General features: G+C 36.4%; 2 protein-coding genes across 7 annotated transcripts in view; one reads left to right on the top strand and one right to left on the bottom strand.

Moving 5' to 3' along the window:
* Acvr2a (activin A receptor type 2A) overlaps window positions 1-910 on the top strand; it is a 100,940-nt gene extending 100,030 nt beyond the window's left edge. The window contains exon 13 of the transcript XR_006636767.1: window positions 189-910. The gene's annotated coding sequence lies outside the window, so the exon portion shown is untranslated. The remainder of the gene's footprint in view (window positions 1-188) is intronic.
* A 3,785-nt stretch (window positions 911-4,695) lies between these two features.
* Window positions 4,696-25,039, bottom strand: part of Orc4 (origin recognition complex subunit 4) — a 59,761-nt gene continuing 39,417 nt past the window's right edge. For 3 of the 6 annotated variants that reach the window (XM_045148069.1, XM_045148073.1, XM_045148070.1), the window contains 7 exons: window positions 22,350-22,398; window positions 16,417-16,568; window positions 14,747-14,920; window positions 10,010-10,096; window positions 7,848-7,956; window positions 6,692-6,936; window positions 4,696-5,157 (listed from right to left, as the gene is read on the bottom strand). In XM_045148069.1, the coding sequence (XP_045004004.1) occupies window positions 4,969-5,157; window positions 6,692-6,936; window positions 7,848-7,956; window positions 10,010-10,096; window positions 14,747-14,920; window positions 16,417-16,568; window positions 22,350-22,398 (1,005 nt within the window). In that variant the 3' untranslated portion in view covers window positions 4,696-4,968. The remainder of the gene's footprint in view (window positions 5,158-6,691; window positions 6,937-7,847; window positions 7,957-10,009; window positions 10,097-14,746; window positions 14,921-16,416; window positions 16,569-22,349; window positions 22,399-25,039) is intronic. The other 3 variants (XM_004651824.2, XM_045148072.1, XM_045148071.1) reach the window with 3 other exon arrangements.

The raw sequence follows: 25,039 nt of genomic DNA, 5'->3' as shown, positions 1-25,039 counted from the left end.
TCTTACCCTCTTCTACCTTGCCCACATCTCCTGTGTGAGAAATGCTTTATGATCAACTGCCATAGGACTGACGATCAACCAGTGTTGACTTGATTTGAAGTCTATGCCCTGCACAGATCTTGTATGTACTTTAGATGCTAGCAAGTTTGTAGCATGTGACGTGATTCTTGTTTGAATGTTTATTACAGGTACCTTGTGAATTCCAGAACAGAAGAGACTGTGCCTCACAATTATTGGTCCTATGAACTTGCACTATCTTTTATGGTGACATTTTGGAAATACAATCAGGAAAAATATCCACCGCCACTGGAATTTAAAAATGGAATCATGTATCACAAAATAATGAAAACAGCATCTTTTCTGTACCTTTTCCTCACGGTTAAATAGCCACATTTGAGTAAAATGCAAGTGGTCAGATAGATGGTAGTTTAGTGGACTAATTTTTTTTTTATGAAAATGCTTCACCACAGATATTTACCAGTTTCTCTTTTTTACTTTTTTGAAAATTACTTTTTAGGGACATTTGGTATAATGTGCATAAAGCTATTTACAATTTATGGACAAAATGATACAAGTAGCATCTTAATTGAACATACTTTACCTCAGATATTCAACCAGCAGTACATTTTTTATGCAGTCTCAACCCATATCCTATTTGTTACCTCTTAAGATATTGGTAAGCAATTATTTTGAGTTTTACTTTGTATTTCTTGTCAGTGTTTTGGGCACAGGTTGTTGTACTACTGTCAAATTGTACTTGCTATTTTTTTCTGCAAGTATTTAACAGCTAAAAAAAAAGTCCCCATTAAATCCCACCTTGGATAAGTGATTGTTAAATATTGTACAAATAAAATGTATGCTATCCCCATTCCATCCCCAAGTTAAATAAAAAATGAGTATGGTATTTGCACATGCCGTTTTTCTTTAGCTTTATGTTCTTAGCAGCTTTGTAATTTGCTAGTGAGGTCTCTTGTCTTGAGATCTGCAAAAATGGGGATAGTGGTGAAAGCAGGGAGGTTTGTCAGTTGAAGCCATTTCCCTTAGTTGTCTAGGTAGACTGGATTCCCACTCAAACCTATGTTGGTCTGTTCTACAAAAGGAATCTGGAACCTTGTTAGCATTGTCTTAGTGCATGCCACTGGATTCTAGTTTTCCAAGAGGACGTAGATTCCAGCATTGCCTTCTAAACTAAAGCACCGTTAGCTGAATGCGTATGATGGTCACAGAAAACTGGAAGTTATTTACCACAGCACATCATGCAGTCTGATTTGTTAGGAAGTCAATAGATACTAAGTAAAAATACAAAGCATGATCCTACAGTGACAGACTGTAATTCCTCAGAGACATATATGTATATGAATGACGTCTTCTCAACAAGATTCTAGCTTGTGGAGGGAAGACTGCATTGAAACCACTGCTCGTTTATTCTTCAATCCATGACTCAGGAAATTTGAGTTTTTGTTTTCAGCATCTTTTTTCCATTAAGTATCTTTAAGCTGTGCTCTTACATTTACATTACTGTTTGTTTTTTGAGATACTTCAATCTAGCTTGGAAGTAGCATGATGGTTCTTGGCTCCACTTCCCAAGGTGCGCTGGGGTTACACGTGTGACCACCATGCCTGGCACATACATACAAGTTTTTAAACTAGGATTTTTCACATTTAGTGTCTATTTTACTAATACAGTTTTAGAAATTTAGGAGATGAAGTTAGTTCAAAAACTTGCCAATACATTTACTTTGTATTAGGTAATATAGAGTCAAGTCAGCCACTACTTCCTTACAAAAATGACTTTGGGATGTAGGCATATACTTGACTTATATGACCTTCAATATTTCTTACTTGAATTTTCCCATTTTTACTGTCATTACTAAAAACGAAAATTTCTCCTCATAATTAAATTTGTATGCCTGATTGTGGATCAATGTCTAGTGCTTATGTAGCCAAGGAACTCCCAAGAATTTGTAATGCTCACTTTGTGAGTATGTACATACATGTGTATGTGCACGTGGAAATTAGAGGTATTTTTCAAATTCTTTAAGACAAGATCTTGATTTAGCTAGACAAGCTAGCCCCAAAGACTTTTTCTCCATGTCCCTGGCACTGGAATTATAGCTGCACACCACCATGCCCATCCAGCATTTTAACAGACACTAGGATTCTGAATTCAGGTCCTCATGTACTTTATTGAGCCATCTCCCCAACTCTCAATAGGCTCTTAACCTTTAGGTAATTTTAGCTTCCTGACAGTTCAGAACTTTAAAATTTCTTTTTCCCATCCCATACTTTTTTGTCTCTCCATCCACTGAACTTGTTTTTCTTTGAGACAGTGTTAATGTGTAGCTCAAGTTGCCCTCCCACAAGCCTCCAGAATGGTAAGAATCCAGATGTGAACTGCTGTATCTGGCTGAAATAAATAAATTTTTCTTAGTAGTGAGCTATTGGTTAAGTATTTTAGAAAAACGGCCCCTAAAATGTGTAAACATGGTATCAAACTAGTCTGGCAAGCCTTAGCCTCGATGAAATACTTCTGAAAAGTAAACTGCTATTTGAAGCCAAAACATGGTATTTGTGTGTGTGTGTGTGTGTGTGTGTGTGTGTGTGTGTGTGTGTGTGTGTGTAAAAGTAATGACCATATAAAAAGAATGGGATATGCTGGAGAGATGGCACAGTGGTTAAAGGAATTGCTTGTAAAGCCTGACAGTCTGGGTTTGATTCCCAAGTACCTAAGTAAAAGCAGATGCAGAGCAGTGCATGTGTCTGAAGTCGGTTTGCAGTAGCCAGAGGCCCTGGTGTGCCCATTCTCTCTCTCTCTATCAAATTAAAAAATATTAAAAAAGAATAGGTACTAACTACAGTATGACACTTTAATGCATAGAAAATTTTTCTGCATTTGAGATTTAAAAAAAAAAATTATTCTGAGAGAGAATGGGTGTGCCAGGGTCTCTGGCTACTGCAAATGAACTTGAACTCCAGACACTTGCACCACCATGTGCATCTGGATTATATAGGTACTAGGGAATTGAACCTGGCTTCACAGGTGCCTTAACCACTAAGCCATCTCTCCAGCCCAATATATTCAGATTCCTTAAATGTTTCTTTGAGGGCTGGAGAGATGGCTTAGCGGTTAAGCGCTTGCCTGTGAAGCCTAAGGACCCTGGTTCGAGGCTCGGTTCCCCAGGTCCCACGTTAGCCAGATGCACAAGGGGGCGCACGCATCTGGAGTTCGTTTGCAGAGGCTGGAAGCCCTGGCGCGCCCATTCTCTCTCTCTCTCTCTATCTGTCTTTCTCTCTGTGTCTATCGCTCTCAAATAAATAAAAATTAAAAAAAATGTTTCTTTGAGCATACTGCAAAAACATAGGGTAAGGAACTATTGTTGAACTTTGGTTTTTAATAATGGTCTGTTTTGCCATCAAAGTAAGAGGAATTCTTATATCTACCTGTCGATCCTGTGTGATTCTGGACACTGACATTACTGTGCTCAACTTGCAAATAACAGTATTTAAGCCTCAGAGAACTGACAGTTACAAAATGGATAGACAAGATCTCTTGCAAACCTACTGTGATAAAATTTGCAATCAATTGTTCTTTAACACTTGAAGACATTGAGTGCTTATTAAATTTCATTTAAAAGATATGCATGTGTGTGTTCATGGATCCCTGAATATTACAATGAATGTTTTGACTGATAATCCGTACAATTTATGGAATTCGATTTGAAGTAAACAGGTAACACAGCCAAATACTTCTCAATATTTTTATACATAAAGCTACATCTGTTTCCTTTTTTTTTTTTTTAAGACAAATTTTGCCAGGCGGTGGTGGTGCATGCCTTTAATCGCGGCACTTGGGAGGCACAGGTGGGAGGATTGCAGAGAGTTTGAGGTCACCCTGAGACTACACAGTAAATTGCAGGTCCACCTGGGCTATTGTGAGACCTTATCTAGAGAAACTAAAAAGTAAAATAAATAAAAAGCAGATTTTGATCCCTCTGGACTAGAGTGGGCCCTAGAATTTTGTAGATTAAATTTTAACAGGGTCAGTCATGGTGGCATATGCTTGTAGGAAATTGCTGAAGCAAGAGGAAGATGATCAGGAGAGTTCAAGCCCAACCTAAGCTACATATCAAAACCAAAAATTCTGAGCTGGAGAAATGGCTTAGCACTTAAGGCATTTGCCTAAAGTCTAAGAACCCAGGTTCAGATTCCCCAGTCCCCATATAAAGCCAGAAACCAGGTATGGTGGTGCACACCTTTAATTCCAGCACTTGGGAGGGAGGTAGAGGAGGAACTGAGTTTGAGGCTGCCTTGAGACTACAGAGTGAATTCTAGGTCAGCCTGAGCTAGAGTGAAACCCTACCTCAAAAAAAATAAAAAAAATCCTAACATGAGTCTGCAGATGGCCTAGGTACCAACCACATTTGACAAATTCAGAAGAGACATCTACAAGTTCCTTGGCATTTTCCTTCCATGGGTATTATTTTCTAGCTAGGCTGATGAGTCTCCCTAACTAGAAGACCAGGGATCTATGACAGAATCCAAAATTTGTATGTATACTTGAAAACAGAAAATAGCCCCCAAAGGCAAACACTTCCTACAACAACCAAAAAGATTACTAAAAGTAACTTTAGTTCTTAGCATTGTATGTCCATGATTTGTTAAAAAACAAATCTGGAATTGAACTTTCCAAATGGATCACAAAAATAATTCACAGGTGTTTATTGAGTAATAATACAGCTCCATCCCTAACAGTCACATTTTGTTTATTTGAACTACCACTTACTGCACTCTAAATCACTGGAATGTATATCACATGACACATACTCATGATACAAGGTACAGCCAAGATACTACATGTACGTTCCCCATAAGCATAATCCTTCTTATAAAGGAATGCAATTAATATATCCTGTTAAGACAGCGGCTTTTTGTTTGTTTTTGTTTTTCAGAGAAGTGTGCCTATAAGGATCATAGCCAGCTCAGAGATGAAGTTGCCCACTGCCTAACGTCTGTAGGGCAGTTAGGGTATTTCTGCAAAGCATTCATAATTTGAGTGTTATCCAGAAGTAGCTTCATAAGTTGGTATTCTTTCTGTGAATTTACTGAAGTTCTTTCCATGGGTTTTATTAGTTCCAATTGTTGTAAGTGTTCAAAAGCCTGAAAGACAAAAGAAATAGCTTAGACTGAACAGCAGAAGAAAGTTAAATTTTAGCCCAAAGAATAGCTAGGGTTTTATCAGTTGTGGGATAGGGTGGCAGGGAAAAGAAACTCACTGGTAAAGCATTTGTTTACTATGTGCAAAGCCCTGGGTTTGAACACCAGTATGAAACAACCAACCAACCTAAGGCCTCCAGGTCTCATCAAAATTATTACTTGCCCTCATATTACTTAATGTAAATAAGACACACTGTAATTGGGTCTTGACAATATTATATTACTTCTTAGACTCATGCTATATCACAATTCCTCCTCTATTATTTTAATTCGGTTGTGAGCCCAGACCTCACAAAAGCTAAGGTCTAACACTCTCCCACTGAACTACAACTCCAGTTCTTTCTCTAGTACTATAATAAAAGGTTCTCTCCTCTACAAGAAACTAAGGATCTAAAAGGGCTTTTATATTTTGTTTCTATTTCTATAAAACTTGACTGTGTTTTGTCTTACCTAGCTATAACAAAGAGAGAGGCACAAAAGAACCCAGAGTATAATAAGACCAATTCAGCTGATCCTGCACATAAGTGATTCTATATGTAGGAGACAGGGTACAGGCTCCAAGATTTTTAGTGTGTAAAGGTTTTACAACCTGTTGACAGATTCCCTTCATTCTTGAATTTCCACAGTAATAGAACTCTTCACTGTTTGCTTCACCTTCTCTAACAAATACTTCCATTGAATATTAGTAAATTGAGATTTGTTGTAATCATGTGTAAAGATGTACCAAATTTCAGACACACAAAACGAAAGACAACATGGCTGGGAAGATGCCACTTGCTTGCAAAGCCTGTTAGTCCGGGATTCAAAAAGACCCCATGCAAAAAGTGGCACAAACATCTCGTTTGCTGTGGTTAAGAGCTCTGGGTGCACCCATACACATACCACACCCACCCACATGTGCAAATAAAAAGAAACAACACTGGAAAATACTCCATCAATTTATTTTCTTATATATTTTGAAATATTGGCCATTAAAAGTTATTATACTAAGGTTATTTTTAGGAAAAATTTCTGGGAATATGGTTCACAATGGTATTGTGAAATAAAACTCTCAAGTTTTAAACTTGGTACCTTCCTTTGAATGAAACTTTATAAATTAATGTTATTAACAGTTTTTAATCTGCCTTTTTGTTTCTTTTTACTACTGAGACAAATCTAATTTGTGAGGTGGAAAGGGACAGGGCTATTATAGTTGGCGTGATTGATAAGGCTAAAGTACATTCCACTGCAAAATGCAAATGCTAAGAATAGACAGCAGAGGGCAGTGTATTTCCACAAACTAAGACTGCATGCCTAAAAGCATTTTTCATTTTTGCATACTTTTGTACAAATACCTAAAATAAATAAATACCTAAATACATAAATAAAATACCTAAGCCTGAAAAAAATTTAATAATTTAAATTTTAAAATTTCACAATCAAATTTATCTAATATTAGATAAAATCTATATTAAATAATAGAATTATTAAATCTTACCTTCATGACAACAGGCTTCTCAAAATTATAAACTGAATGAGCTTTTCTTTGAACAAATTTCTGAAACTCTGGAGAGTAATCAATGAGGACATTAGTATTCTCAGGCATCAGGGAAGTCCCAGAAAGAAAGTACCTAATTCTTCTCTCACCATTATAGACCATTTGAAAATTGAAGGGCTCCTCTTCATAGATGTCATTTAAATGTTTCATTGCTATTATAAGGCAGATTTCTAAGACTGAGAGACCTACATAAAAGGGGGACAACTATGAGTTGTAGTTGAATGACCTATTCATGATACTGACATAACAGCAGAGTAAATATAGTGAAAGGGCATAGTTTTAAGGAGTGAAAGGGATCAAGACTACTACTATATATTCCAACATCTTTCAATCACTTGGGCTAATTTTTTTCTGTTTGTACCAAGATCTTTCTAAGCCAATAGCAATATACAAGGATTAACAATAACAAGCACTTACTACATGGCTAACCAAAAATCATCAACAGAAACTGCAATTATGTGATTTCAAATCACATAAATCCTTGGGCAGGATTTGCCCAGAGAAGCTTTAGAAATTATATGCAAAACTGTGCATTTTTTCCACTCGAGAGAAAATACTTATTTGATTTTTCACAAGGGACAGTGAGCACACATGACTATATATATGCCAATGACTGTTCTTCAGTAGTACATGGTGCAATGAGAATATCAGAAACAGTATTACCTGGATTTTCAAAGTGGCATGGCATGAGAGGCAGTGGCAAATATCTTTCTCATTAGATGAATGAGAATACCTTATAAAGGAATTATTAAATGCTACATAGATTACAAAGTATTCTCTGTTCAAAGTTCCAAACTTTATGTTGGTTTTTTAAAAAATACTTTTATTATTTGAGAGGGAGAAATAAGTGGGCGGGGGGGAGGTGAGGGAGAGAATGGGCATCCCAGGGCCTCCAGCCACTGTAAACGAACTCCACATGTACGCGGCCCTCCCTTGTGCTTCTAGCTTACGTGGGTCCTAGAGTATCAAACTGGGATCCTCTGGCTTTGCAGGCAAATGCCTTAACCACTAAGCCATCTCTCCAGCCCACTTTATGTTAATTTTGAAAAGGTTTCTAAACTCAAACTTTGAAAAACCAAAATAAAAAGTTTCTCACCATGTACAATATTTGCTTTAGAATCCATGCTACATAACTGGTGTGCCTCCATCAGATCTGCTGAGGTCAGATATGGGCGCGATACAGTTATTCGGCTTAAAGCAACCATCTAGGGAAATGTGAATTAGAAAAAAAAAATGGGTTACTTGAGAATTTTGGAGATATTATGGAACAAAAGTTAACTTGTATACTTTGTTTTTATAGGGGAGTAAATATTAATGATTTGGCAAAGAAAATCTCATATTTAGCTGTATTAAAGTCCAAAATCTCATCTGAGATTACAGGCCATCTTTTGAACATGAGCCATTTAAAATCAAAACATGGGCTGGAGAGATGGCTTAACGGTTAAGAGCTTGCCTGTGAAGCCTAAGGACCCCGGTTTGAGGCTCAAATCCCCAGGACCCACGTTAGCTAGATGCACAAGGGGCGCACGTGTCTGGAGTTCATTAGCAGTGGCTGGAAGCACTGGCGCGCCCATTCTCTCTCTCTCTCTCTATCTGCCTGTTTCTCTGTCACTCTCAAATAAATAAATAAAATAAACAAAAAAATTAAAATCAGAACACAAGTCCCACACATCCAACATATAATGGCACAGAATAAACATTCTTATTCTAAAAAGAAAGAATGGGGCATAGCAAGGAAAGACTGAACCAATCCAAGATTGAAACCCAGCAGGCAAACATCAGATCTTTCAGCTTCATGTTCAGTATCAGTAGCTCCTGATAAAATCACCTCAACAGGATTGGTTTACTTGACCCCTTCATCTCTCCTGTCTATAGCAGAATCCTCCCCAAGTCCACAGTTCTGCTTGGCAGATGTCCCATCCATCTCCAATATCCCAGGGTCTCCATTATACAGTGGCCTCATAGGACCTATTTGCAGGGACACTGTCACTCTGCCCTCCCACTGCGTAGCCTCAGTGGCATCCTGGTGTAGTCCCTGCCTCTTTCTTGCATTTTCACGCTTCTCAAATCAGAACCACATGGGATACATTGCCAAGTTTTTCTGCCAGGTGAGGATAAAGTGTGGCCTTGAGCAACAGGGAACTCATTTGGCATTCTTCAAGCCTTTTTTGTTTTCTTTTCAGTGGAATTTTAATTCTTACTGGGTTGGGTCTTGCCTTCAGAGAATCACTCCTATTATCCCAGTACAGAGCAGCTGCCTTATCCTTAATGGTTGTAATCTCCTAACAATTATAGCCAAAGCTGTTGTGATCTCTAGGTTTGGAACCTTCAATTCGCTTACATTTCTTTCTATGCCAAACTTCACATTCTTCTTATCTTTCTGCTCGGTAATTTGCTGTTTTCCATTGTAGATCTGAAGCAGAGCCACAAGGAGATACCAAACTAGACTCAAGGCTTTTCTGTTTTAAAATGCCCTCTGCCAAACTCCTTTGCCCACATCTTTTAGATTTAATGTTGCTTAAGTTGTCAGGACATTGGCAAAATGCAGCCAACTTCTTTGACACAATTTTACATCAACTGCCCCTAGCCTTTTTCCTGATAGAATCTATATTTTCCTCTGATACCTCATGAGGGGCACCTATCACAGATAGTTTTCTAGAAATATTAAATTAATGCTAAATATTATATTTTCAGGACAATCATTTCTTGATTGACATTATTTAAGCTTAGGATGTAATGACTCTGTTAAAACCGATGACAAAATGGCATCTATTTCTAGCATACTTGGGTTGAGATTCAAAAAAATCAGCATGTAAGCCAAAGTGCAAAAAGCTAAAGAAAATTTATATGATCTTATCATCTTATCCAGCATTCATAACCCATTCAAGACTTAGTAATAACAAACTATCAATACACTAGGGCCAGAGAGGAATTAGATCATCACCATATCTAAATTGGAAAAAAAGCTAAAATTCTATGTCATACTAAAGGATTGAATGTTTTCCTACTGAGGCTGGAAATAAGGAAAGAGGTTTACTTTCACCACCTTTGGTCAACATAGTATTTGAAATTCTAGCAATTACAAAAAGGTAAGGAAAAAAAAAATAAGGCAAAGATTAAATAGGAAAAAGAAACTGTAAGTTTAACTTGATTTAAATATTATACAAGTATATAATGTCTCAAAATATCAAAGACTCCATTAAAGTGTGCAATTTTTGTTTTCATTTGTCAGTTAAAAATAATTTAAAAAATACAAACCAATAGCATATGTAATGACCGCAGGTTTTTATTGACATTAAAATGCTTCTGTAGAACTTCATGCACACTTCTGTCTTCTGAGAGACACTAGTAAATAAATAAATAAAAATGAATAATACATAATCTTGTTCTTCATTAGTTTGTATAACATATTAAATCTATCTAGTGTTTATTATCGGTCTATCTGTAGAACAGTTAAATGACAATCAAATTTTTCAGTCTACTCATTTTCTTATCCCTTTAGGTTAACTCAATAAGAAAGAGTAAGACAATTCTTGCTATACCAAATTATGTTCTATCTCCATTAGTGAGAAAAAAAATATGCATCACAGAACACAGGTATGAGAGCTACTGTGCTTGGGAGAAAAGGAAAGTGTTGCAAGAATGCAGGAACAGAGACAGAGCAAATTAGTAGCCCTAAAATCCTAAGTTTCAATTACTTGCAAAAATATAGAATGGAAAAAAAATAGAATGGAAAGACAAAGGGAGAAATATATAATGGGAACAAAGTGCAATTATATAAAAAACATTAAGACATTTACCAAAGAACTATTTGGTGGAGAACCAATTGGTAAGAAAAGATTGAAAGGATGCAAAGTAAAAGGCAAAGTATGCATAAGTCAGAGGCAGAAGTGCCTGTGAGAATGAGGTAGCCAAGAACTGAGCTTGGGGTTGGCACTGTTTAAGCAGGAGACAGAAAAAAAGAGCAAGTAAAGCCAGAGAGGAGTACAGGGAAGGAAGATGAGAGTCTAGATGACAACCAATAATCAGGCAAGTCAGTTTTCATATCCTCTGTCTTCACCCAGCTCTCCCCCTCTACTTTTATCTGTAAATGACACACAATACCATTTTAAACAATCCTGCATGGTCCCAATTCTATGCTTGCCTCTTTTTCCTTCCTCTTTTTTTCCCCCATTCCCAAAGTACACCTGGAATCCTGGTTTGCAAGGTCTCTGTGCCTCAGCTTCCTGAAATGAGCCTGTTCTGTGAGCTAACAGCAGATCTTTACCTCCACTCTTCAATGTGTCTTTATTCCCTTATTCCCCCTCCCAGTTGTTTTTGCTCCTACAATTCACCCTACCTGTGTTCCCTTCCTTCCTCTACATTTTATTATCCCAATACTCATCAGTACTATTTCTCTTATTTTCTTTTTTTTTTTTCTACTCACATCCACAAAAGCTTGGTACACAACAGTATTATCAATGTTCCTCTCCTCCCTAAAACAATCAGCACTTAAGGGGTTGTGGTGGCTTGAATGTCCCCTATAGTCTCATGTGTTTGTGATTAAGTTCTATACTTGATCACTAGCTGGTAGAGCCTCTGGAGGTAGGCTTATTGGTCCAGCCCCACTGGATGTTCATTCACTCACTCTTGTAACTGCTGATAATAGGTAAAAAAAATTTATAGACTTGCATCAAACAACTCAAAGTAGATGCAGTAAAATTAGAATATTTAGAAAAACAGAAGAAAATCTGGAACAAAAACAAGAAATTTTCTCTGTAAAAACTTAATTATTGTTTTTTTTAATTATTTGCTTCTTTTGTTGTTGTTTGGTTTATCTAGTTAGGGTATTGCTCTAACCCAGGCTGAACAAGAATTCACTAGTAGTCTTAGGGTAGCCTCGAACTCATGGTGATCCTCCTACTTCTGCCTCCCAAGTGCTGGGATTAAAGGCTTGTTCCACCACACCTGGCTATCTGTCTCTTTTGATATGATGTTTCAAAGGGTGAGTCTGTAATCTGCATTCCCAATTTACCTGTATTTTCTAGTGGTCTGATTTCAACTACTCTTCATTTAGAAATTTATTTATTTATCAGTTTCTTGTTTACATATTGCTTATTCTGCTTTTAGGAAAAGTCAACATCTTATACATGTGAGCCATTAAAAAGAACCCAACCTGTTTGTGTGTTTTTGCATATTTGTGTGTATGTGTATTAATGTGTGTGTACATATATATAATTCCATTTCTTTTCAAAGATTAAGCACTATTTAAAGATAAGACTATTATCAAAAAACCACTAGACCAGCTATTTGGGAATCTTCTTTGATGAGAATTAGCTGTAATTTTTTTCCCAGGGATTTCTCATACTGCTATACTGAGATGGGGTTGACTCCGGTTGCTGACTGTCCCATTTAGTCATGGCTAAATCAAGCCTTCAGTCTGTAATCCTCCCTCCCCCACAGGGGATTCTTCATTGGCTCATTTGTTTAAACTAAAACAAAACTTCAAATTAAGCAAGGTGCCCAGGATCAACCCAATGCTGATGGTATTTTCTGGATGAGATTACATGGATAACCTCTCTATCAGGGCTTAACCTCTATCAGCTTAACCTTGCCATTAAAGGAGAAAAACAAACAAACAAACAGCCCAAACCTGCTGGATATTCTGCACTAACAGCAAGGTTAGTTACCTTAATTTAACTTTGGCCTTCTGAGAACCACCACCTAGTAAGGGGGGGCCCTGGCCATGGTGCTGATAGACTTTTCTAGAGAAACTCAGAATACTGAAGGGAGGCAGCAGAAGACTGGCATAAGAAATGAAGAAACACAAACCCTAGTAGTGCTACCTGTACTTTATAAAACTAAAGCTGCAAGACTGTCACAAGGTAAGACATCTGTATGTACTATGCGTCCCTTAAGTTTGGGACATACAGGGTCTGCAACAAAAGGACCAGAAAATTCAAGCCAGGCAGGCAGATAGATACATACGTGAGGTAACTGAGGGAAATTGATGATCTATCTTGGTAGTGGTGTCTCCTGACTAGTCAGAGAATTAGACATGAGTAATGTTGCAGATGAGTCTTAATGGGTGTGTCTCCATAAGGTAAAATACCTTCTGGTTAAGTATCACTGAAGCTACAGTTACAAATTCTTCCCAATGTATCAGAAAAGCAAGTGCCAGGGAACTTTCTCACTTGCTATATAGCCACACTGATCATGGCCTGAATCTTCAAAGACCATAGCAACCCTATGATATCAATGCCTGTGCTTTTGACCCCCCACACAAGTACGTGTGTGTGTGTGTGTGTGTGTGTGTGTATGTATGTATGTATGCATGCACGCGAGCGTGCGTACACACACACACACACATATATATATATAAAGTTTCAGAGAATCATAGGAAGACAACTCCAAAAAGGGACATCTGGTCCTCCATGACTTGAGAAGGGAAAAGGGTCACCCTTATGAATATACTGCCCACATCATATTTATAAGTATTTAATAATTACACAACATAGAACCCCATATATTACAAACTTCACTTGCTGTTTGAATTAGCTTGTTGCAATGTCTCTCTGGAGTATACTATCCTTTGCTTTGCTAAATAAATCCTATTTATATTACATGTGTGTCTGGCTGAATTCTTTCCTTCAATTAGACAAGACAGAGTAGAAAACTTCACATGGTAAAAAAACTGCATCATATGGTGAGCATTTCTTAAGACATCCAGAGTAGCACTTCACTCATCATCCTCTATTCATATTCAGTCCTCTTTTGGGTTAAGGATACTCCACAAACAAGCAAAATAGGGAGATATTAAAGTTCCTTATATAACTGGGTACAACATCTTATATACATCAAATCAATCACATATACTGTTAACATAACGTAAAAGCTATGCTTAGAGTCATTACACTAAATTTGGGTCTCAAAAATTAAAAAAACAAAACAAAAAACCCCCCTAAAAACCAAACTGTTAGAAAGACTACCAACTTACTGATTGTATAAGGTAACTGTGCGGCACTGAGAACTGGATCTAACAGGCCAAAGATCCAGAAGTTTAGTTAATCCTAGACTGAGATAAAACTGACAATGGGGCTTACCAACACCAAAAAATGTGCTCGTATAGAATGAAATCCTACAATTAGAAAAACTACTAAAGAAAACTTGCCTACTTAACTTTAGGGAGAGATTTGAACCCAAAGTAAGATTAATCTGGTGGAGGGAAGACCCATATTTAATTACATCAAAGCACCACATCTTGATTTTACATATATTAATGTATACTTGCATTAAGAAAACAGTAGGGAATTATGAATCATTATAAAGATTAAAAAAAGAAAGTACTTATGAGGTTTGAACCTTTACAGAAAATCAAATTTAGTCTTCTAAGTAAGGTCTGCAGTGTTATAGTGGTGGTTTGAATGTAAATGTATGTGCCTCACAGCCTTAGGGATTTTCTGATTAAGATTAACACTGAAGTCTCCAGCAGCCTACTGTAAAAGGTGTCACTGGGGACAGATCTTTTAGTCCAGCTCTATGGTAGAAAGAGAGTCAGGCTAAGCTCTGGCTATTCTTGTTTGCTGGCTTTTTGGTGGTATCTTTCTGCTATGATCTATACAAGTGAGTGAGCCAGCCTCTTACGCCATTGATGGTGTTTCTCTGAATTATGTAAGCTGAAATAAGCCCTTTCATCCCACAAACTGTTTCTGGTCTGGTGTTTGTACCAGCAATGAGAAAGTCACCACAACAGGTAGGGAGGTAGTAGAATGGTACAGAAGAAGACCAGTATGGACAAGATTTGGAAATAAAAACCTGTGTTCAGGCAAAGTATGACACATCAGTACACTATTGTTCAACTTCATACAGGATATAAAAGACAAAAATTTAACTATGCAAATCAGTTTTAAAAAATTGCCTAAAACTTAAATCAGATAAATATAAAACAAAAATAGCAATGAGAAAATAATACATGAGGACATAAATTACTTTGATACTGTTGTGCTTTCATGATACCTGTACATTCTCATTCCATTTCTCAGCAAAAACTTTATCTGGAAATTCTGCAGGTAAAGATAATTGTTCTTTAAATATTTTAATGAACTGTGGAAAGCCAAATGAATTCATTAAATGTATCTGCCGGTGAGAAAATCGTGACTTCACTCTTTTTTCTAAGAGTTCCAAAATATCCTAAAAACAAAACCACATGTAAGATGCATGTTTACAAAATACATCAAAGTTAGGGTATAGCATTTTTCTGCTTATAGTTACTAATGCTTATTGCATAATACACATTTAAGCTTTTTTTTTTTAAAAAAAAAAAACTACCCAATTCCTTCCTGACATTAAAAGATTTGGTGATGGCCCACTTATATCCTACCATGGTATCCAGAGCTAACATCTAACATTCCAGTACCAACAATGACTGCTTAAAACAAGTGTGGCTATTACTTAATACTTCTATGTTACAGTAACATTATGCACATGAATAAGCAAGTATGTACATTCTATGAAAATTCAAATGGAAATTTGAGATAATATGCAGTAAGACCTGGTACTATTCACAAAAATTTAAACTTGTTCACAATTGTGTGTACTATTCCTTGAATCTTATTTCAAGTCATGAAGACCAATGAAATCTGAAAAACTAAAAACAGATGTACAGTATACTGTTCAACTACACTATTGCTGTGTGTATGTCCAAAGAAAATGAAATCATCATACCAAAAAGAAATAGGTACCTGCATATCTTACCTAATGAGAACTATTTACAAGAACTAATATATGGAACAAAGCTGCTATGACAAGGCAGACATAATATGAATGACCTAATGAGAGGCAGAGGTGGAGAACCACAAGTTCAAAGTAGGCCAGTTTGAGCAACTTATTAGTGAGACGCTTGCTCCTGTGACAGGCTCTAGCTTTAATATTTAACACTGAGACAATTTATATACAGAAAGACCTGTGTAACTGGCCAAAGGTTAAAAAAAAAAGTTCTGAATATATGGCCTTCATGAAGAAAGAAACTAGATAGTGATATAGTTAAAATCATTCAAAAATCTCCAAGGAACAAAATATCCATTATACCACTGCTTGAATTTCTAATATTTCTGGAGATATGTCCTAAATAAGTTGGGATAGTTTCACTTGAAGTTGTTTCTAAATTATGAAAAGCTTGTATGTGGAAACTATTACAATTTTTTATGAAGTATCAGTGACATTGTCTAACCACCACATTACTTGGTAATATAGAAATCATATTTATTAGTGTTTCTGGTTTTTTTTTAACCTGTTAAAAGTTTTATTTATTTATTTATTTGTTTGTTTGTTTGTTTATTTATTTGTTTATTTATTTATTTATTTCTGGCTTATGTGGGTCCTGGGTGTTTGGACCTGGGTCCTTTGGTTTTATAGGCAAACACCTTAACCACTAAGCCATTCCTCCAGCCTCAGTGCTTCTGTTTTTAATTAGCAGAATACATTGTGTGGACTAGGGTATAGTTTCGATGTAAGTGTAGCAACTATTTTCTTGTTTTTCTCAATTTATGAAAAGCAGGATTAATGCAACAGGAAATGGCAAAACAATTTTTAAAACAAATAACCAACATAAGTGAAAAGACTATGCTAGCAATTAAGTGTAAGCATCATTTTCTAAACATCAACAGTTATTTTTCAAGAAGACTTACCAATCTACATGTAAGGCCAATAACTGCTAATGGAGTCTGAGCAGACTGAGAAATGTCAAAAAGATTATAGAGCAGTGTTTGGTTTTTATGATGAGCAAAAAGATCAAATTCATCTAACACGAAGATCACTGGGCAACTGTGAGTCCGGTCACCTAAAATAATTCAAATTAAAAAGCAATTACATCAACTTTTCTTAAAATTTAAAACTACTATATACTTTAGTTTTTACTTTTAAAATTCAGTTCAGCAAGCCTGTATTTATAACACTGCAGGCTAATTCTTAGAAAAATAATTAATAAGAAAAGAGAGCCTTTATTATTCTCATATGGTTTATAGTCTAATTGCAAAATTCTACCATTTATTAATGAAAAATGGAAAAGTCACTTGAATTGTAGGTGGCTACTCTTTTACAGTATAATTTTAATTGTTCTGTAAAATAACTGTTCTTTAAAAGGCTTTCAGTATCTACAGAGCTCAGATATTTTTGGATTAAAATGCAAAGGTAGTCAGTCAGTCATTACTTAACAGAACTTGCTTCAAAATTTGTAGCAGACAGTCGAAATACACAATATATACATAAAGGACCCTAAAGACTCTACTAGCAAGCTGTTAGAGCTGATCAAAACCTACAGCAATGTAGCAGGATACAAAATAAATACACAGAAATCAGTAGCCTTCATATATGCTAACAACAAACACACAGAGGATGAAATCAGAGAATCACTCCCATTCACAATTGCATCAAAAAAAAAAAAATACCTTGGAATAAACCTAACCAAGGAAGTAAAGAATCTCTACAATGAGAACTTTAAAACACTCAAGCGAGAAATTGCAGAAGACACTAGAAAGTGGAGAAACATCCCTTGTTCCTGGATTGGAAGAATCAACATCGTGAAAATAGCAATCTTACCTAAAGCAATCTACACATTTAATGCAATCCCTATCAAAATTCCAAAGGCTTTCTTCATGGAAATAGAAAAAACAATCCAAAAATTCATTTGGAATCACAAAAAACCTCGAATATCTAAAATAATACTGAGCAACAAAAAAGAGGCTGGTGGTATCACCATACCTGATTTTAACCTATACTACAGAGCCATAGTAACAAAAACAGCATGGTACTGGCACAAAAACAGACATGTAGATCAGTGGAACAGAATAGAGGACGCAGATGTAAGCCCAAGTAGCTATAGCCACCTGATATTCGATAAAAGTGCCAAAAATACTCATTGGAGAAGAGACAGCCTCTTCAGCAAATGGTGTTTTGAAAACTGGATAAATATCTGCAGAAGGATGAAAATAGATTCTTCTCTCTCGCCATGCACAAGAATTAAGTCCAAATGGATTAAAGACCTTAACATCAGACCGGAAACTTTAAAACTGCTAGAGGAAAAATTAGGGGAAACCCTTCAACATATTGGTCTTGGCAAAGACTTTCTGAATACAACCCCAATTGCACAGGCAATAAAACCACAGATTAACCACTGGGACCTAATGAAATTACAAAGATTTTGCACCGCAAAGGACACAGTGAAAAAAGCAAAGAGGCAACCTACAGAATGGGAAAAAATCTTCGCCAGCTATATATCTGATAGAGGATTAATATCTAGGATATACAAAGAAATCAAAAAGTTCAATAATAAGGAATCAAACAAGCCAATCAAAAAATGGGCTATGGAGCTAAATAGAGAGTTCTCAAAGGAAGAAATACGAATGGCATATAAGCATCTAAAAAAAAGCTCTACGTCACTAGTCATCAGGGAAATGCAGATTAAAACTACATTGAGATTCCATCTCACTCCTGTCAGATTGGCCACCATCATGAAAACAAATGATCATAAATGTTGGCGGGGATGCGGAAAAAAAGGAACCCTTCTGCACTGCTGGTGGGAATGTAATCTGGTCCAGCCATTGTGGAAAACAGTGTGGAGGTTCCTAAAACAGCTAGAGATTGGTCTACCATATGACCCAGCTATAGCACTCCTAGGCATATATCCAAAGGACTCATCTCATTTCCTTAGAAGTACATGCTCAACCATGTTTATTGCTGCTCAATTTATAATAGCTGGGAAATGGAATCAGCCTAGATGTTCCTCAACAGATGAGTGGATAATGAAGATGTGGTACATTTATACAATGGAGTTCTACTCAGCGGTAAAGAAAAATGAAGTTATGAAATTTGCAGAAAAATGGATGGACCTGGAAAGTATTATACTAAGTCAGGTAACCCAAGCCCAGAAAGCCAAGCGCCACATGTTCTCTCTCATATGTGGATCCTAGCTACAGATGACTGGGCTTCTGTGTGAGAATGAAAATACTTAGTAGCAGAGGCCAGTAAGTTGAAAAGGAGACATAAAGGGTGGAGAAAGGAAGGGAGGAGGATACTTAAAAGGTTGATATTTTATATATGTAATTACAATGATTGTAATGGGGAGGCAATATGATGGAGAATGGAATTTTAAATGGGAAAGTGTGGGGGTGGGGAGGGAGGGAATTACCATGGGATATATTTTATAATCATGGAAAATGTTAATAAAAATTAAAAAAAGAAAATAAAAATAAAAAATAAAAAAAAAAAAAAAGAAAGAAAGAGGGCATTGCCAATACCTAGAAACATCTCACATTGGAGAGATGGCTCAGTAGGTAACTGTGCTTATCTGTAAAGTCTGGGTTCAATTCCCCAGTACCCGCATAGAGACAGATGCATCTAGACATTATTCACAGTAGAAAGAGGCCCTGACACAATCACTTGCTCTCTCTCTCTCTCTCTCCCCCTCTCCTCAAAAAAAAAAAAAAAAAAAAAGAAAGAAATACACAATATATCTTCTGATAAGCACTGGTTAAACTGTATGTGCAACCAAAACCACTAAAACTCCTTTAACCATGACTTTTAACATTTCAACAATGAAAACAAGTTCAGCATGGCTCTGGATACATTTTTCTATCTATAACAATGAAAGGTACCTTACTAGAAATCACTAAAACATTAAATGGAAACACTGTTTTGATAATTTGAAAGAGAAAACTCTAAATATGAGTAAAAATGTAAAACATTTAATCTTTCTATTTAGCTAAAAAGCCCCAACAAAATCTAAGACAATAAAAGAAAAACTCAAGAACTCCCCAAAATAAATATGAGATGAACAAAATAAGGTAATGAAGCAGGAGGAAATATATAAACAAAGTATGCAACGGAAAAAGAAAGTGGATTGTTTTCTAATAATAGCCAAAGATAAAAATTAGTATTGGTTTTGTTATTGGTAAAGATAAGTACTCATAAATATGTGTAATGGTTTGATTCAGGTGTTCCCCATAAACTTAGGTGTTCTGAAAGCTAGGTTCCCAGCTGATGGGAGATTTTGGAATCAATGCCTCTTGGAGGCAGTGTATTGTTGGGGCCGGGCTTGTGGATATTATAGCCAGCTTCCCCTTGCCAGTGTCTGGCACAGTCTCCTGTTCCTGTTATCCACCTATGTTGGCCAGAGGGTGATGTCCACCCTCTGTTCATGCCATCATTTCCCCTTGCCATCGTGGAGCTTGCCTCAAGTCTATAAGCCAAAATAAATCCCTTTTTTCTCCAGAAGCTGCTCTTTGTGAGGTGATTTCTGCCAGCAATGTGAAGCTGACTACAACAGTAGAGCTGGTACCAAGGAGTGGTGTCATTTGCTGCCAGACACCTGACTGCGTTGTGTGGCTTTGGTGTTCTGGAGCTGATTTTCAAAAGGAACATGGAAAGATTTAAAACCTTGGCCTAAGAGATGCCTTGCAGTGCTGAAAGCGCAGCATGATGGGCTGTTCTTGTCAGACTTGAAAGGCCAGAATGCAGTAAGAACTATGGACTGTGAGGTTTTGGCTTATGAGGGTGAGAATGAGGTTTGCTTGGATTGGGCTTTACATAGTTTGTGTGAGAGGCGTGCTAGGCCCCGTCCTGATAATTTGTGCAGGGTTGCACTGTGTAGAAATGGACTCCTGTGAGCAGAGGGATATGGCACAGAAATAAAATCTTTGGGCTGAAACTTCTGCCTGTTCAGCTGCAATTATATGAGAGATTATAACCTTTGAGATTGGACCAGCTGACGTGCACTGGGGCAACAGGAAGAATGTAGACTATTTTGAAGGGGCCTGAGTGTTCAAGGAGTGTCCTGTTTTTCAAAGTCTGCTGGTTTAACAAATTGGCATCCTACCCGGCAGTGTAGAGTATAAGAAATGCAGGAAAGAGAAGGTCATTGAGTTTGCAAGGCAGTCTTTTGTTTTGGAAATTGCCATCCATGGGCAGTGTGAAGCAGGTTTGCTGGATCCCTGCATGGAGACCTGATGGAGGCATGAGGATGAACCATAGGCTACAGTGGAGATCCTGTGGAGATGTCAGGACCATGAGTTGGCTGCTAAGGAAAAGCTGTAGTCCCCAGATCAAGTTTCCAGGATAATGAGTAGCCTAGCTGGAGGGGTGGAATTGGAACTATAGTTGTTACAGATGTTTGCTCTGGTTGTTTTAAATCTTGTGTTGGTTGAATATTTCTTTGCTATGCCCAATGCCATCTTTTGAAGTGTGTTTATTCTGTGCCATTATGGTTTGGGGGAGGGGATTTTTTGGTATTATAACTCATTTAAAAGTCATTGACTATGTGAGTGTTTGAACATCATTAGAATTGATAAAACTTATGAGGACTTTTAAAGATAAACTGAATGTATTGCATTTTACATCAGTTTATAAGGAACAGGGACAGAATGTGGTTTGATTCAGGTGTTCTAAATGCTAGGTTCCCAGCTGATGGAGATTTGGGAATTAACACCTCCTGAAGGCAGTGTATTGTTGGGGGTAGGCTTCTGGGTATTATAGCCAGTTTCCCCTTGCCAGCGTCTGGCACACTCTTCTGTTCCTGTTGTCCAACTGATGTTGGCCAGGAGGTGATGTCCACCCTCTGCTCATGCCATTGTTTTCCCCTGCCATCGTGGAGCTTCCACCCAAAATAATCCATTTCTTCCCAGAAGCTGCTCTTGGTCAGGTGATTTCTACCAGCTATGTGAACATGACTACAATATGTTTAAAAAGCAATTAAGTAGTTAGGACTTTTCAACATCTTTTTTTTTTTTTAAATCACCGGTTTCTCCCCAAAACAAGAATGTGGAAAATCATTTAACCATTTCTTTACAATTAGTAAAAAGTCTGTGACAGGTACCTAATAAACTATAGCACCTTTATAAAAACAGCATTAACAGAGGACCATGAAATGATATAAAAATTACTAGTTATAATAGGCTAAATGATTTTATTCTTTTGTTTGAGAAACAGTCTTAGTATTTGTCCATGAACTAATGATCCTCTTTCTTCCCTCCATCTCCCAGAGTGCTGGGATTTTATTTATGTGCTAGTATGTCTAGCTTCAATTTATTCCTGAGAAAATTTTTCATTTAACCCATATCAATGATATACAGAATGTGGCAGATGGATAAGAAATAAGAAACAAGGGCTGGAGAGATGGCTTAGAAGTGCTTGCCTGTGAAGCCTAAGGACCGGGGTTCAAGGCTCGATTCCCCAGCACCCACGTTAGCCAGATGCACAAGGGGACACATGCGTCTGGAGTTCGATTTGCAGTGGCTGGAGGCCCTGGCATGCCCATTCTCTCTATCTCCCTCTTCTCTCTCTGTCTGTTGCTCTCAAATAAAAATAAATAAATAAAGAAAGAAAGAAATAAGAAACAAAATACAAGTTATAATAATCACTATTGTAATGTCAGGAATACAGTGATCATTATGTCATTCTTTTTTAAATTTCTGTATTTTATGTTTTTGTAAAAACATTACTTCAGAATAAGGGAATAATGAAGTTCAAAACAAGATTCTTGCATAAGCATTTATACATTTCTTATTAATTATAGACAAGTCAAAATACTTTTAAGTATCAAATATTTATAAATACTTAAAATATATACCTTTTTTTAAAGCTTCCAGAAGAAACGAAAGGTTTTCAGCAAAGCTTCCCTAAATAGCAAAGATAATAAAAAGACAAAAAGAGGGCTGAATATTAAAGTTTCTATGAATATCATGTATTTTTACAATAAAGTCATTCATCAGATTCTTAGCTGAGTGTGTCTATGTAACTATCCACAATATAAATTGAATATAAATGCAAAGATGCATTGCAATGAAAATATTTGAAATTTTTTATTTTCTGGAAATTTGGAAAATTAATTTTTAAGAATAATATTTGAAAAGTTATAGCTGGAGGCCTAGAAATATATTCTACTTTAAGCATAGTTTCCTATAAATTTCAATAACCTGTAGCACCCAAAAACTTAACATGGGGTCTGGAGAGACAGCTTGGTAGTTAAGCCTGAGTTTGATTCCCCAGTATCCACATAAAGACAAATGCACAAAGTGGCACATGCATTTGGAGTTTGTTTGCCATGGTAGGAGACCTTAAGTATGCCCACTGTCTCTCTCTGCCTCTTTCTCTCTCAAATAAATAAAAACAAAAACTTGATATGACTTTACATGAAATCCAAAAGGAAAAGGGAGAACAAATTTTTGAAATATGAATTACTACAATGCTTGTTTAATAAAGAACATATTTAATAATTTGTATTTATAATCCAATGTGACTATTTATTTGGAACCAAAATTGTGGATATAATAAATTCTAGAAAAAATTTTCTATACTAATAGGTAAATTATACAGATATTCTAGATTCTATGTAGAACTACATTGAAACACTTTCTATTACAGTTGATGAGTTTTATTAAGATATTTTAAAGAAGCCAACTTTGAAAAATTCAAGGATCTGTATAATTAAACTCATTTTGTTTATAACACAATTTAAAGATTTAATATAAACTAGTATAAGTGATTTTTAATAAGTTTCTCATATAATATAGATCACATGCTGTATGTCAGCACTACCAACAAGGCATGGGCAGCAGGTAGTATTCATAATTGACCATAACATAGCAGTAGCTCATAGAGATAATCTGGAAATCAGTAGTCAAAATTACTCAAAGATACCTCTTCTGCCTTTATTGTTTAAAAGACCATTATATTTAATTAACATATACTTATATATATATATGTGTGTGTACACATTTGTAATATACTTACATAAATATGTATGTATATATATATCATGTACTTATACATATGTATGCTATGAGTATATGAACATGGAAAAATTCTGGGTGAAGTAATTATTATTCTTGGTATCTAGTTTTTAACATTTCGTAATCTTAGGCCAACCTAATTTGAGCCTCAGACAATTTATCAATATGATGGACGAGGTAAATAATCCCCAGATGGTCATCCTTTGTTATCCTGGATGGCTTGTTCTTGCCCTACTCTCCTCAGGGACACTAAAATACATATATGCTAAAGGTTTTCTTTTCTATAAAATGGCACAATGTTTAGTAAGCTATCCACCTCTATACTTTAAACCATCTTTAGTGTTGAAGTACCTAATATAATATAATGTCATACAAAGAGTGTAACTATACTGATTAGGAGATAACAAAGTGGAAAGGCTGTACAGGTTCAGTATAAATACCCTTCTGGAATGTTTTCGTTTGTAGTTGGTTGCATAAACAGAGTCAGGACCTACAAATCCAAAGTGCTAATGTCATGCTGACATTAAAAGTCATTAGAACATGCCAGGCGTGGCGGCGCACGCCTTCAATCCCAGCACCCGGGAGGCAGAGGTAGGAGGATAGCCGTGAGTTCAAGGCCACCCTGAGACCACAGAGTTAATTCCAGGTCAGCCTGTACCAGAATGAGACCCTACCTCGAAAAAAAAAAAAAAAGTCATTAGAACAGGATAATAAACTGCATCTTCCATTACTTCACATAGGAATGGCACTAAAATGTCTATTAAGGAATGACAGACTTATCCAGATCATCTGGAAACCAAGTCAAACTGAGTCTACTGAAATAGAACTTCTTTTGACCAAGTCATAGGTTCCAAGATTAGAAATTAGATTATGCACAGAAAATAGAACATTGTATTTATAAAAGGGACATTGTAAGCTTGCATTTCTAGAATCTGCAGAATAGGGGAGCATATGGTTGGTTCCAATTTTCATAAATAATTATTAAATAATTAAATCCCAAAATGCCAGGAGGCTACGGTTGTGTCACTGCAGCCAAGAGTACATAGTTATTACAGTGAGAGTTCTGTATGAATGGTAGTAGCTAAAACTTCAACTTGGAATACTTCTATCTCACTTCAATTGCATATGCAGGATGAGAATAGGTAATTTCTCCTTGAAAATTAGAATATAAATTAAATTAATCATGGTTCTTTAGTCCTATAAATTTGGTGTCAGGTAAAAAGTTTAATAAAATTTCAAAGGACATGGCTAGGTTTACCTGGAAAGAATGAGAACCTGAGTTCAATACTCAAAACCCACCTAACAATGTTTGACATGGTGGTACATGCCCGTAATCCTGGTGCTGGGAAGGCAGAGAAGGAAGGCTTTTTAGGGCTTGCTCATCACCAACTCTAGCCTAATTAATCAACTCCAGGCTAATGAGAGACCTTCTCTCAAAAAGAGATGTGAAGCAAATCTGAGGAATAACACTTAAGGTTGTCCCCTAGTCTTCAAATGCATGTGAAAATGCATCCACACACATTTTTCC

This window comes from Jaculus jaculus, chromosome 4 (genome assembly GCF_020740685.1).
Source record: "Jaculus jaculus isolate mJacJac1 chromosome 4, mJacJac1.mat.Y.cur, whole genome shotgun sequence".
NCBI classification, from domain to species: Eukaryota; Metazoa; Chordata; class Mammalia; order Rodentia; family Dipodidae; genus Jaculus; species Jaculus jaculus.
Note: the sequence above shows the minus strand (reverse complement) of the source record. Positions and strands in the feature narration are given on the sequence as shown.